The 15387-nt window shown below is 27.2% G+C and overlaps 1 protein-coding gene across 1 annotated transcript; it reads left to right on the top strand.

Moving 5' to 3' along the window:
* Positions 1 to 5: 5 nt before the first annotated feature.
* LOC107992763 (zinc finger CCCH domain-containing protein 11A-like) lies at positions 6 to 15116 on the top strand. Its single transcript, XM_062084567.1, is given in 7 exon segments — positions 6 to 71; positions 73 to 212; positions 460 to 559; positions 1105 to 1224; positions 1312 to 1486; positions 2078 to 2194; positions 10904 to 15116. Coding segments are annotated over 7 exon segments (1692 nt in total). The 5' UTR covers positions 6 to 20; the 3' UTR covers positions 11893 to 15116.
* The last annotated feature ends 271 nt before the right edge of the window (positions 15117 to 15387 follow it).

Here is a 15387-nt window from a genome sequence, read left to right on the forward strand (position 1 = left end):
ATTTAAAAAATGGCGCGGAAATGGTCGTGCATTTTCGTGTATTCTCGAAAATTTCCGCCATCATTTCTGTTAGCGAATAGCGTCTTCAACGAAAGGGGCGACAAGTGCCACGGTCGAACTATTTACCTGAATCTGTGTGCGAGTCGATTAAGTGTGTGGGTCAAAGCGAAGAGGCAAAAAAGAAGTCACCTAAGAAATCACTGCCGTCACACGTAAGTAATAAATATATAATTAATGCATAATGAAAGAAAAATTCTTTTCGTCGATGTTAATATTCGTATTTGCAAAAACTCTACATTCAAGTTAATTTTCGATAACATTGGAATTGGCGGTTGACCACGATACACTAAAATTATAATTATATTTTGCACAAAGTGGTAACACGTCTGATCATTCTCATATTGTCTATATCAAATGTCATTTTTAATCGTGATGTGTTTAAATATTTTCTTTTTTTAGTGAAGGACACGATCATTCATCTTTCTATCAGTTCTTGCAAATGGAGCACAGTCATAAGAATACCGACTGTTATTTTTTCTATTATTCAACGTGCACAAAGGTGTGTATTTGCAATTAAGAAAATACACAAAACATTTGTTATATCTAATCGTCATCATAAAATTTTAAATATTCTAGATTTGTTCCATATTGTTTCTCTTATATATTGAATTCGCGAGGTTATATCGGCCATGTTGTAGCCAGATTTTACGATATCCTTCGTTTTAAAATAATTAATAAACTACGTTATTCATATACTATAAGATTATTTTTATTCATTGATTTTGTAATTAGTTTAAATTATTTATTTTAAAAGATTTGATTTATACAGTTTGTTTTGTATATCTAAAACAATTTTTATTATTAATGATAATATTAATATTAATTAAAATAAAAATTATAATATTTACTATTATATATAAATAATTATAATTTAATTATATAATGTAAATTATGTAAAGAAATTTTAATTATAGTTTGCAGTATTTATACTATATATGAGCACTGCAACTATTAATATTTTTTAATACTTTATTAAATATATAAATATATTTAATATATTTATATCATTTTTCATTTTTATTAATATTGTAATTACATTTATAGGGTGATAATTGTCCATTTAGACATGAACCATCTGCCTTGGGTTGTGAAACAATGTGTGTATATTGGAAGCAGGGTAAATGCCTTGATGAACATTGTAATTTTAGGCACATGGAGTTAAGAGTAAGTATATTATAAACAAATAAAAAAGATAAATTATTAATTAAAAATTGAAATAGATTAATATTTTATTTTTATATGTTTAAATAGAAAAATCGTAAATCAATTCCATGTTATTGGGAAACACAACCTGGAGGTTGCAGAAAACCACACTGTTCATTTATGCATAAGAATGCTCGTACAATTACTAGTGATCCTATTAATCCAGTAAAAAATTTTGATTTAACATCAAAAACAATGAATCAAGAATGGTCAAATCGTCAAGGTAAGAATATTGATACAGGATATTTTAAACACCAAAGTATGTTAATTTTAATAACACAATTACAAAATATATAAATATAAAAAATTCTTTTATTATATAAATTATTTTATTTTATAATAAATTAAAATAAATTATTTTATTATATAAATTAAAAAAATTTCATTAAATATATTTTATATATATAATAGCAAATATATAATAATGTAAAATAAGTTAGTGATGTTTAATATAATCTGTTTGACATAATCTGTTTATTTTAGTTATGTATATTATATTATAAAGATATTATATATAATTTCTATTATTATATTATATTATAAAAGAAAGAAAAAGAGATATTTATTTGATTTTTCTATTTCAAAATGTCAATATATAGTTTGTAAATAATATTGTTAAAATATTGTTGATTTATTTATCTATATTGTGAAATATTGTGATATAATAGTATATTATATTTTTATTTTTTAATATTTTTATTTATTTTTATTTTAATTTTTTAATTTTAAAATGTATTGAATACTAGTTTAATAATATATTAAATTTTTGAATTGATGTTTTTTTTAATATTACAAAATGTCTTTTATTATTTAGATGACACAAAATATGATGGAAGTAGCACAGAATCAGATCAAGGTAGAGGAAGCAGTGAAGCAGGCAGTTTTATTGGTAGTCCAGCTGTTGATCCTCTTATCGTCAAATTTGAAGAAGGTATGAGGCTTTACTAGCCCCCATCTTTCAGCGTACATTACCTTACGTCGGCTACTCTTTCTCTTCCACATAATTTACCAACAAGCCTTCCACATAATTTACCAACAAGCCTTCCACATAATTTACCAAATATTCCAAACGCACTCAGTATTCCAAGCAATTTGACAATCCCTAATAACGTATCTAACAGTCTCAACATACTAAACAATATTAACATTACAAACAATTTGAATATACCACAAGCTAATGTACAGAATTCACAGACTTCTCCTTGCCATCATGCATTATCATTTTCCCATCCACAAAATCTACATTCACATTCTCCTGGTCAATCACTATCTCCTTTACAAAATCAACAAAATTCTCCTCTCCTTCAACAGCCATCATATTCACCTATTCATACTCAGCAAACTACTCAGCCTCAAACATCAAGATTTCCTTTTCCATATCTCGAAATGACGTCATATAGACGATTTTAAAGTTGTCAGGAATGCTTTAATTGTAACAATGTAAGTTTCTATTGACCAATAACCAGCATAAAAAAGTATATTAATGAAATACTACTAAAACAAGAGAGAAAAACATATATAAAATTATATAAAACAACTATGAAACAATTTGTTCTCTAAAAATTGATGTAAAGTATTGTATAAATGTATAAATATATACAATACTTTACACACAAAAATGAAGTTATACTTCCTATATTGCAGTAAAAATTATCACAGATTTTCATATTGATTGAGCACCAGGAATGTTAGTACATTTCCGATACTTAATCGATCTTTGCTTAATTTATTTCATTCAGACATATAAATTAATATAATTAAGTTATTAAAAAAAAAAAGGAAAAAAAAAAAAGAAAAAAATGAATAAGTGAAAAAATAATTAAGATCAAACTCTTTACAAAATAACAGCTTAAGCTGCATTAATGTCATTGAAAACTTACATAATATTTTGCTAATAGTAATGGCTTTTAATAGTGTCAGATACATGTTGATGTATTGTAAATTTTCACAAAATACGTTTTAAATTTCCTCTTCAATAATAAAGACTGCACTACTTAAAATTTATTGATAAATATAAAATATATTAATAGTTTTTATTTAGCTTACATAAAAATGAAAAGAAATATATGGAAGAAAATAAGTGCAAGAAGATATTTCATTAAGAATACATAATAAAAAGCAATAGGTGATCTATATCGTTGTCTTTATTATTGGATAGAATAAGATTATAAAATCATATTGATATATGAAGGATTTCTTTGAAAGATCGTTCTGAACATTTGTGTACATTACACTTTAAAATTATAATCAAAGGTGTGTGTTGTTTCAATATAATGTTTAATTACATATATAATTTTGTATGCACATACAGTGTATACCTTGGGGAAGAGGGACAACATGCAACATTTAGATTGATTCAGTAACACTGTGTTCTCAATGATATTAGTTTAAGATTACAGATTAGTCATAATTAGAATTAACATCTGTATCTGAACACAGTTATGATTATATTATAATATATTATTAATTAGAAAAGTTGAGAGTAAGTTGTATCATCAGACAAAGAAAATGGTGATCAAATTATAAGCTAAAAAAATTAAAAAAAAAAAATAAAAAAAAAAAAATAACAGAATAAAACGAAAAAAAAAACGTAGATTTGAATATCAATTTTTGCAGGGCCTGCTATATCTAAACTTTGCCTGTAGCCCTCTAACTGCCTATGGCTATCTTTCTCCAGCGGCAGCGCGATGAGCCTTGAATTTTCCCGAATGCCGCATAATAGAAAAAAACAAGATTGAAGTACTCACGTCTTTTCGTTGTGCTATACTAACGAAATACAAAACTATACCGGATGAAATAAGAAGATAGCTATGGGTCGTCGCTTTGCCACACACACACGAATTGAACTCGCACAGATTTCTCGATAACCAATTTCACATCTGGTTTAGGACGAGCAGCATATTTAGTTTTAATGGAGATTGAGTTTTGATATGTCTGATGTTTGATTTGAAAAGAAGTCGAAAAAAGGAATACTTTTTTTGTTAAAAAGATTCGCTTGAAGCATAACCTGTTCGTGCAAAGTGTAAAAAAAGGAGGGGGAGAGGGGGGAGAAAGAAAGACAAGAAAGATTATCTTTCTAATGCGTAATATATATATTAATTTCTTTTGTTTATGATTTTTAATATATGGTTATGCTTTGAGTTTGATAAAATGTAAACAGAGAGAAGAAAATTATTCGAGTCGAATACTGCCTCAAATATACGCGCACACACGTGCTTTCTTTGTAGAAAATTGTACGTATCGTTATATGTGATTCGCAACATTTTTATTTTAAAAAAAGAAAAAAAGAGATAAAGGTGAGACGAATGAACAAGAAAAAAAAACATGTTTTCATTTATTAGGGATAAGCAGTATCCGATTCACCGTAATATCCCAGCCTTAATTTACATACATATATAACGCGTACAAACGTCGAATATGATAAAATGCCTTCATATGTTTTGGCTTCAAACACGAATTAGCGAGTTTTAAAATGGTATGGGATAATAAGAAAACAAATAACAACAATAAAATATTCGTGTTTATTCAAAATTTGTTATAGTAGCGTGCAGATTATTGCCTGCAAATTTTGTTGTGTTGTATGAACAGAAAGAAAATCAGTCGTGAATTTTTAAATGTATAAAAAAGGGAAACGAATGTTTCACCGAATCACGCTGCACGAGACAACACGAATCATGGAAGTATCAAAATATAAATTCTAACAAGTTTCTTTTCGAAGCTTGTTTAACTTTTACCTTGCAGCATGTTTCGTCTGGCGTGAAATTTAAATTATTCGAAATGTGAGAAATTTCCATGATGAACGAGAACGAATGATAATTAAGTTAACAAATATATCAGGATAAAAAATTTTTCTTTCTAATGATTTTTTAAAATAAGTTTTGGAAAATTTGTTGATAAGTTAGTCTTAATCGTTCGATCTCGTTCGAGGAAAATTTTATAGGTTAGGTATATTCCGTTTTTTCGCTAATAATATCTTTTTATTTGATTTTGTTAGATATTCTTATAAAATACTTCGTTCTCTTTCGATTAATAGAGAGCGTGGAAATAAAATGGAAGTAAAGTGTGCGAATATCAGATGAATGATCGAACAGTGAAGTATAAGATTATATAAATACAAAAGCTACGAGTATAAATATATAAATATATATATACTTTTATAAATATATATTTCTATATTTATACACGAAGATATGCGTATATATAAAGAAAGATATGAACATTTCCGCTAAAATGAGAGAATTCCTAGAGGAAAAAAATGCGACTTTATATCACGTATTGCATGCATACACAGATTACATATTTACATATACGTATTCTTAAAAAAAAAAAGGAAAAAAAAAAGAAAAAAAAGCGGAGCTTGGTGGAATAGTACATATACATTTAATTTCAGTGTGATTAAATAATATACATTGCTTTGTTTATTATTAGAATATCAAAAAAAAAAAGTAGATCTTTTTGACATAAAAATATTATAGATCCCAGTGGAAACAAGAATATGTATGTATATAATATACATATATTCCTTATTTTTATTACGGAAATACTATTTGCGCCTAGATCCGCACGAGAGATGTAATGAAAAAAAAAATATTAAGTGTATGTAATCTTCATTACGTGACTACCGTACAGCATGATGAAGTAATTATATTCTATTTAACTGCTAATGATATATTCATAATCGAGATTAATCGTCGCTGTGTCTGAATGTCATCATCGATCTTGCGAACGATGAATTCGGGATTATTATTAATTCTGCGATTTTATACGGGTAGAATTATACGTTCTAGTGCCTAGACTTTCGTCTTCACCTCCTACTGAATTTCTCTTTCTTATTTCAATGAAAGCAACAATAAAAAAAAAAAAGGAAAGAAAACAAAATGAAAGCAAAGAAAAGAAAGAAAAAAGAGTAAATACATAAAATATTCGTTCGTTTGAAAGTTAATCGAAATATTTGAAAGATTTATAACGCGTGACTTTAAATCTCGAGATAACGTAGCAAGATCTTTTCGTTTTCTATATAATTACGGAACGTAAATATGCGAAAGAAAAAAACTTGTGATCTAGATCGAGAAACGTGAACGGGGGAGGGAGAGGGGATGAAAGAAAACGAGAAATGCGAATATATGCATGAAAAAGAAAGATTGTATATTATATGCCGAAGATTAGAAGACGATGTATGTGTGAAAGAGATAGAATGTATGCATCTGTGAGAATGAAAATATTTCTTAATTTTTCGTTATTATTTTTTTCCTCGTTATTATCGAGTCTTGCCAGAAAAAAATATTAATTTAATGTTTCAATTCAATCGTGTCATATCATTCGTGAAATTTGATCGATTTTTCTCTCGAGTTTAAAAGAAAGGAGTAATACCGTTTAAAAGAATATACATACAATTCAAATTATTAACAATTATCAATTCAGCAGTTCTTTGTAATTCTTAATATTGTTTCATGAAATCATTTTTCAACGGTATTTCACAATATATTCGCAATTAAAAATTGGAAAAGTAGAAAATCGTGTTTGACAAGAGTTAAAAAATACAGAAACTAAAGAGAGAGAGAGAGAGAGAGAGAGAGAGGGGACGATTAAGAGGATGGAAGATTTTAGAGAATGATAAAAGATGCAAAGAAAAGAAGCAAATAATATTAACAGGCATAATATCGAAAACGGATATGGTGTACATTTTTCTAAGTTGAAATGTGACCATTTTAAATGCAACAGGATCGTCTTTTGACGCGTTCTCGTGCAGCAAGTGCAATTATCGCTTGTTCTCTTCTTGTAACGCGTGTCACCTCTTCGCGAGTGCGTGTGTGCGTGCTTATTGAGAGAGATGAAAATAGTTGTAAAAGTACTAGAACGTTTAAGAAGCAAGGAAAGAAAAGAAAACGAGAAAAGAAAAAAAGATCAGCAGCTGGACTCGTGTCGCCGGCGACGACCTATTTAAAATCGCTATTTATTGCAGCCAATAACTAGAAAAATAATGATTTTAATGTGTCATTTGTTCCGTTTGTGTCGATGTTCAGCCAACTAAATGATGCAATTAACGTTATTTATTATGATTACCGTAAGAATCAAAAGATCGATTATAAAATTGTTAGAAACATCGTTTATTGACGATTCGATTATTTAATGTTCGTTCGAACAATTTATGTTTTTGTTTTCTATTGTATTTTAGAAAAAAAAAAAAAACAAATTTCTTAGTGGATCATTGCAATTCATATAGGATTTAATATAATTTATAATCTTTTCTTTTTTCTTGTTTCATTGGATATACAGAGTACCGAAATTCTTCGGAACTTTTGGCTACAATTATTAAATTATTTCTTTCCCCCCCTCCCCTTTTCGTAAGTTACGTGTTTTTTCTTGTTCTTTGTTTTAAGGGATGTTCAATGCTGCCCTTTTTTTTTGTTTTTCTTTTTTCTTCGATCTTTAATCTTTTTTTCTTAATTGTTGATTTTCGAGTGCGTCCAGCTGCAATCATTGTTCTTAATCATTGTCCTCCGAGCGATGGACTTCTATTTGAATTATATTATTTCGTCGATCTATAACTTTTATTCTATCTTGTTCCTTTTTCTTTTTTTTTTTTTTTTTTTATTTATTGTTATTGCGGCCATCGCGCGGTAGTGCGACCGTTATTATTTGTCATCCGTATCTTTGTTGTATTAATAATTGTTACTTATGAAGGCATATATGTCTTTTTCCTCGAACTGTAACGCACGTATTCCACAACAGTTATGTTTCGGAACTCGTGTGTGATCCCTTGTTCAACGACAATTTTCGTGAGTTAAATGTTCATCTTTTTCTTCAATTATCATTAAATGAATAAAAAAAAAATGCAGATTAACAAAAAAAAAAAGAAAAAGAAATGTAATTGTATCTTTTAGAATGTTCAAAATTAAAATGGAAAAAAAGGAAGATAAAATTAACGATCGAATTATTTACGAAAAAAAAAATTAAGAAGTACTCATAAAATGAATAAAGAAAATTGTCGTTGCATTTATTTACACAAAATCTCGTAAAACTTTTTGTTTGTCGAGCAGGTTCCTTCGATTTCATAAAAAAAAGATTTGATTGAAAATGAATGAGAGAGAGAGAGAGCGAGAGAGCGAGCGAGCGAACGAGAGAGAGAGAAAGAGAGCGAAAGTGAGAGAGCGAGAGAGAGGAGAGAGAAAGTGAGAGAACGAGAGCGAGAGCGAGAGAGCGCGAGAGCGAGAAAGATTATGCTGAATATGCGATAAATAATTCCATACTAATCAATGTAAACGAATGAAAAACATTAATTTTTACCGAGATAATTATTTGGATTTCAATAAACTTGATGCCATGAAACGAAAGGAAAATTAATACCAGTGTGACAAAGACGATTTTTTTTTTTACTTTCTTATTTTGAATTCATGAAAGAGCGATATTTTTTGCGGTTCACTGAAAAATTGAATTAAAGACTAATCGTCTTTTCACGCTGGTCGATTTGTTCTTGAGGGTACTATTTCTTTGCATTTATTGTATCGAATATATTCATTGAGGTTGACAAGGGAACTTCGGAGAGGACTTTTTTAAAGCATTAAAATTATACACAGTTTATATATATGAAAAAAATGATTGGAATAAATTTAGTGGTTTTATGTTGCTTTATAAAATAATGAATGAAAATTTTAATTTTAAATATATATACAAAATTATTACAAATGCGGATATGTGTACGTTGAACCGAAGTTCCGTTGTAAGTGAAACTATTGCAAATAGCAAATGAATTTCATTCTAATTTGGCGCTATTTTTGCATTAGTCCAGACCAAAGAAATATATATAGATATATTATTCTTTCAAGGTGTCGGATATTTTTGTGAAAGGATTTTAATATTCAATTTCATTTTAATTTCATTTTTTTTGTCTATGTCAATAAATAATTATTAAAGAAATTTTTAATGTTGGAATAATTATTGCATTTGTGATAGTTTTTCTTTCAAATTGGCGACATATGTTGCGTTCCCGTCTTGTCTTTTAAAATCTCTTATCACACGTTGCGAAATATCCAATTTTTAATAATTTGTTGTTTTGTTAATCAATTTGTTCAATATCCTTTTGCGTAACAATTGTACATGCGATACTTGAAATTGTGATTTTTCACATAATGATATGTTGTGTGCAATTTTTCAACACCCAATTGTTGTCCAGAATTATTATGACACATGTGGCAGTAAGTGGATGACCTATTTAATTTGTAAACCGTTCACAAACATTGTACCGAATTAAAAAAAAAAAAAAAAAAAAAAAAAAACGAAAAAAAATATATGACATAAGAAAAGAAAAAAGATTTTTCGACGGACTGTTGAAAAAAAAACAAATATTAGACGATAATTTTGCTGGAAATTTTGCTTTTCTAATTATTTTTTCTTCGTGAAATTTTTTCCTTTGCACAACGTTGCTGTTGATGAACGATTACTTTTGCCGTGTTGTGACATTGAGGCACGTGTGTGACTACTTCTTATTCTTGGTAAACAAAAGAAAAGAAAGAAAATGAAACGAGAGAGAGAGAGAGAGAAAAAGAAGGATTTCTTAATGTTCATGGATGGTTTGTGAAATACTTTTCAAATTGTTTTTTATCAAACTTGGAGATAGAAGTCTGGAGAGATGAGATTAACAAAAACATAGAGAAAGAAAAAATCCAAAGATGACGAATTTTCAAAGAAACCTTTTGATGATGATTGATTAATAGACATCAAAAAGATATTTAGATAGAAAAGCAAAGAGAGAAAGAGAGAAAGAGAATAAACGAAAAGAATATGCAAGGAGAGAATGACGACGATGATATAATGATTCACTTATTGAAGAATAATAATAATAATAATATAAGTATAGGTCAAAAATATGATTTAATTGCCTGATTGCAAAGATTGAAGAAGTAGAACTTACAAGTAGATTTCTAATATCTATAAAAGATGTACTAGTTTTATTTGTGACTTCTGTAGGAGAATTAAATTGTAGGAATAATATATATATTTTTTAAATGAAAAAAGAGAATAAGTATCGTATAAAAAGGAGAGAAAGAAAGAGAAAAAAAAAGGGAGAGAAAGGCAGAGTTGGTTGCAGGAAGAGAGGCAAAAATGGATCACCCAATAGTTTCATATCCAAGGAATATCGATCAAAGTATTGGAATTGTACTACATACGCTCTCCTTATTTCTACTTTGAAATTAAATTTTCTAGTTTAGAGAACTCAAACGTCCCCCTATAAGTTCTGTGTCTGTATGGAAATCAAAGACTACTCAAACCTAAATTAAAAATGATAATAATAACAAATAAAAACAATAAATAATAAAAGATAATAAAAAGAATATATCATCAGAGATATAAAATTTGACTTAATCTACAATTACAACTTATTATCAGTTAACTAGAGTTAATTAAGGATCTTTTGATTAATTTTAAAAAAAAATATAAATTTGGAAGGAGTTGAATCAAATTCCCAAATTGAATAAAAAAAAAGAAAAAAAAAACTAAATAAAAATAGAAAGGATATGTTACGAGAAAGATATCTAAGGATTCTTTAACAACATCGTGGTCCATCCTCGTTCGATCGATCAAAAAACAAAGAATTTAAACAAAGATATCCCTGCAATTTCGTATGATATGTTTCTTCCAGAGTCGGACAATGAAAGTGTACCGTCTCCTGTAAAGCCGCAGCCGAGGGTTCCTTACTGCAAGACGTATGAGGAGATTCGTCTGGAGGAGATACAAGCTGAAAGTGCTGCCTACTATTCTTATCAGACCGAGGACTACCAGAGCGACGTCAGTGGTGGTAAAATCAAGACGTGTAGGACCAAACGGATCTGCCTTTATCCTTCGATGATCAATAAAGACAAGAATAACGAGAAGGGATTGGATTTCGAAGTTCTCACATTGGACGAAATTCGTCGTCGGAAGACACATAAAGATCTTGAAAAGAATCTAGTAGAGACTAATAAAAGTATAGGAGTCAAGAGAACAGAATCGAAAAGTTTAATCAACGAAAAAGAAGAATTGACGACTACAGAATTTTTGAAAGAAGCCATGAATACGTTAACCGAGACAATTTCCGCAAGGGGGATAAAAAGACGATTAGAAGAGGATTGTGAGGAACAAAAAGACACATCTAGGCGTAAAGTGAATTGTAATGTTGATCGTACTTTCATTGTTACTAGTGCGCCACCTGTTAAACTTAACCGAAGATCTCCAAGAAGGTTTATCTCGCTCGATAGTGATATCGAAAATCGAAAAAGTGTGAACAAAACAGTGAAAACTAGCCAAGAGAAGCGGATTGAAGAGAATAATGTGGAATCAATTATTGGAAGAAATAGTCCAGAATCTACGTCTGTGGAAAGACTGAATTCTGAACAAGTGTGTATGAATAATAGAACTAGGAAGAATGAAGTGGAAATTAGGTTATGCGACAGTAGTACGGATGAAGATCAAATGCCATTAGAGAAGAACGAAGAGAAGAAATCAATCGGCACATTTACTGTAGAGGATTCGAAGGAAACGTGTGACAGTTTGTTGAATATAAACGAAGAGGATTATCTAACACTGGACATGGCGTCAGATGATATATTGAAAGACATCGACGCGTTACTTAAGGAAAAACCTTCTGTTTGAGAAAGAAGCAAATAATGGATTGACAAAGGGACAGGTACTTATGAGAATTCGGTTTGATCGTTTCTCTGTCGGTCGTTTATTGATGAATAACGAGAAGAAATGTTTTACCTCGGTTTGGTTTGGTTTCCATACAACTTCGAGGGTGACAGGAAATGTTTTATCTATTTTTTTTTCTTTTCTTCGCATATAAAGTGTGAGAAATGGTTCAATTTTTGCTAGAACATCGATAGATTTTTCATAGACTGATAAACAGAAAGAATTTTTAAATAATATATTCTTATCGTATTATGCGGAGATAGTGAACGAATATATATTTATTCATTATGTGCTTAGCCATTTTTTGTCTGTGTTTATAGTGAAAGGAATCATCATATCGAAAATGGTAAACCATTAAATTTTGTCAAATATTTGAATTCAATTTTATATAACTTGAATGAAATTTAAATTAGAATTGTGACTATTGATAAATATCGATAATATTAATATATTAATATATTGATAATATCGTTAAAATATCAATAATGGATAAAAATAATTGAAATTTTTATTTTTTTTTATTCAAAATTATTATTAAAAATGTTGCTGTTAACGATTATTTATGGATATTTCATTGAATTTTCGATATATTCAAAATATCGTTATCTATAATTAAAATGCTTATTTATTTTTATTGAAACTTATTACAGATATTTATTACAAACATTTTTAATGTTGTAATAATAATTTTAAATAAAAATATGAATTCTAATTATTTTTATTCATTAATTGTATATCTTAACGATATTATAATCGATATATCAAAAATTAATAATATATCGATAATCGATAATCATAACTAGAATTTGAATTTTATCATATACTGAATTGTAAGCCTATAACGAATAAATAGTTATATACGGTAATATTTTTTGTTCGATTGTTTCGAATTTATATTTGATTAATGCGATATCGAATTTGTTTTTGAACAAATAATAAAATTTTAGGTACAAGTCGATGATTATCGATCGATATCTAATGATTTCATATTCTGTCGAATGTTCTAGCGGAATTTATATTCCTGAAATATAAAATTCGGTTTCTGCTATAATCCTATTTCTTTTCTTTAAGGATTATTAGAAATTATTAAATGATTAGAAGAATTCAGAAGAAGAAAGATCAGATTCGTGAGAAAAAAAATTATTTCGATTTTAGGTTAAATAATGGTTCATTAATGTTGAATATTTATTATTCTAGTATTTTTTTCTTTCGATAATAATATAGTTTTAATATAATATATTTTATTTGATGCTTTTTTACGTATAGTTTCTATGTTATAGCATTTTATCATGATATAATAATTATTGAAAACGAATGCATTTCTTCCTTTTAGTGTAAATTTTTTCGGATAATTATGTGCATTTTATTCACTTAAAGTAATAACAAGATTGAAATTCTTGTACGTCATTGTACGTATTATATTTATATACAGGATATACAAAAATAGAGATTTAAAGCTTCTTAGGGCTATTTTTAAATACCCTGTATACATAGAATGATTCTAATTTGACTACAGAGAATTTGATCACGTAGAATTTACCTCGTAAAATTTGTTTATTATATAAAAAATTGTTTTTATGATAATGCTATTTTTCTTTCATTCTGTTATTTCTTATTATTACGATCTATCTTATTTTAATTTTTCGTATCAACATGATAAGTTTTGTAAAAATTTAAATTTCAGAGTATCAAACATTTATTACATAATTATTATCGCATACAATTTAAAAAATCGAAAAATTAAAGGTCTTAATTAGAATATTTTTCAACAACTAAGATTTTGTTTTCTCATAGATTTTTTTCTTGCAATTTTTATATAATAAACGACTTACGAGTAGTTTTGTTAGAACGTATCAACAACATTTAAAATTTTAAACGAGTTAATGAAAATATTTTATCCTCATATATAGAATGAGATATATAAAACAGTAACATTCGAATGCATCTTTTTTTAGATTATATCAAGATTCTTATTTCTTTAAAAATAAGTTATTACAGACATATTGATTTAAAAAGTATATTTTTCCGTTAGCAATTTCACTTCTATACTTTATTTTTTATCGAACTTATTTCTATTTTGGAGTAATATTTTTCGTGGTTCATAATCATAACATAATCAATAGTAATTTTAATTCTTATTATATTTGCACGACGTTTAGCAATTTGGGATACGTTGTAAATAGATATGAAATAAGAAAAAACAAATTTTTAGTAAATTAAGTAACATTATACTGATTAAAAGTATAAAAAATATTAAAAATAAAAATTTATTATCAAATTAAAGAAATTGATAAATATTATCAATTACAATCTTTGCTATGTAGAATGATTTTAATAGAATTGAATACTTTAAGCAATTAGTTTAATTAATTATTATAATAAACATCGAAATAAATAATAGTCTGAATTTATAGAAAGTGAAATTTTATTTACAAATTGATGATTTTTTTTATCGATTTTATCTTTTAATTTATTTCAAATTTTTCATTAAACATAAAAGTAAAAGAAATAAGAATAATTAAATAAGTAAATTTTAAGCAATTTTTTTAGCTTTTTTATTTAATTTATAATTATCCAAATTTCGAAGAGTTCTCTAATATTTCACTACTACTATTATAATTAACATTAAAATAGGATAATAATTCTTCTATTCATCGTTAATTTAGAAATATCATTAAAAATTCGCTCAAAAAGATACAAATTATATTAAGAATATTTGTAAAATATTGAAAATATAAATTAGTACAAAAAGTATAGAAAGTTCAATTTAATCGAGAAAAAAAAAACATAAAATTGATATTAAAAAAATTTTTCAAGTGATAATTAATTGATTATTATGTTAGGAATAAACTAGAGAATTTATTTAGTATATATTTCTTTAATTTTTGAGTAATGTTCAATTCTCTTTTAATCAACTTACATATGCTTAGGTGAATAAAATAAATTTTGGGATCTTTAATTGTTGCGTAAATTAGATTTTTCGTTTTGTCATAAAAAATTAGAGGAGGTAGGTAAGTTTGATATCGTTTCTTAGACTTCGTGAATTATTGTTTATTCTGCAGTCGGTGTTTCTACAGATAACTTTCCTTTCTGGAAACATAGAATAAATCGAAGTACCTTTTGATGCGATTGTGTCAATGAAAAGTATTAAAAAGGAATAAATATACGATTGTTACATTTGCAAACTACTAGACGTTATTTTTCTTTATCCCTCTTATCAAATCTGCTGTCGATATAAATGAAAAAGTGAAAATTTTTTTATATAAACAGTAAAAAAAATTATATTTATTTTTTTATTCAGTTCATTTAGTGCAAAATTAAATTACTTCTAACTTGGAAAGTAAACTTCTACGAATATTTTTACATTATTATTTTGCATATCGACTTTTGAATATTTCGCTTTTGAAATTTTCGTTTTAATTTAGAAATCAATATTTACAATTTTTTTACAAAAAGAAT

Source organism: Apis cerana, linkage group LG1, assembly GCF_029169275.1.
Source record: "Apis cerana isolate GH-2021 linkage group LG1, AcerK_1.0, whole genome shotgun sequence".
Lineage (NCBI taxonomy): Eukaryota > Metazoa > Arthropoda > Insecta > Hymenoptera > Apidae > Apis > Apis cerana.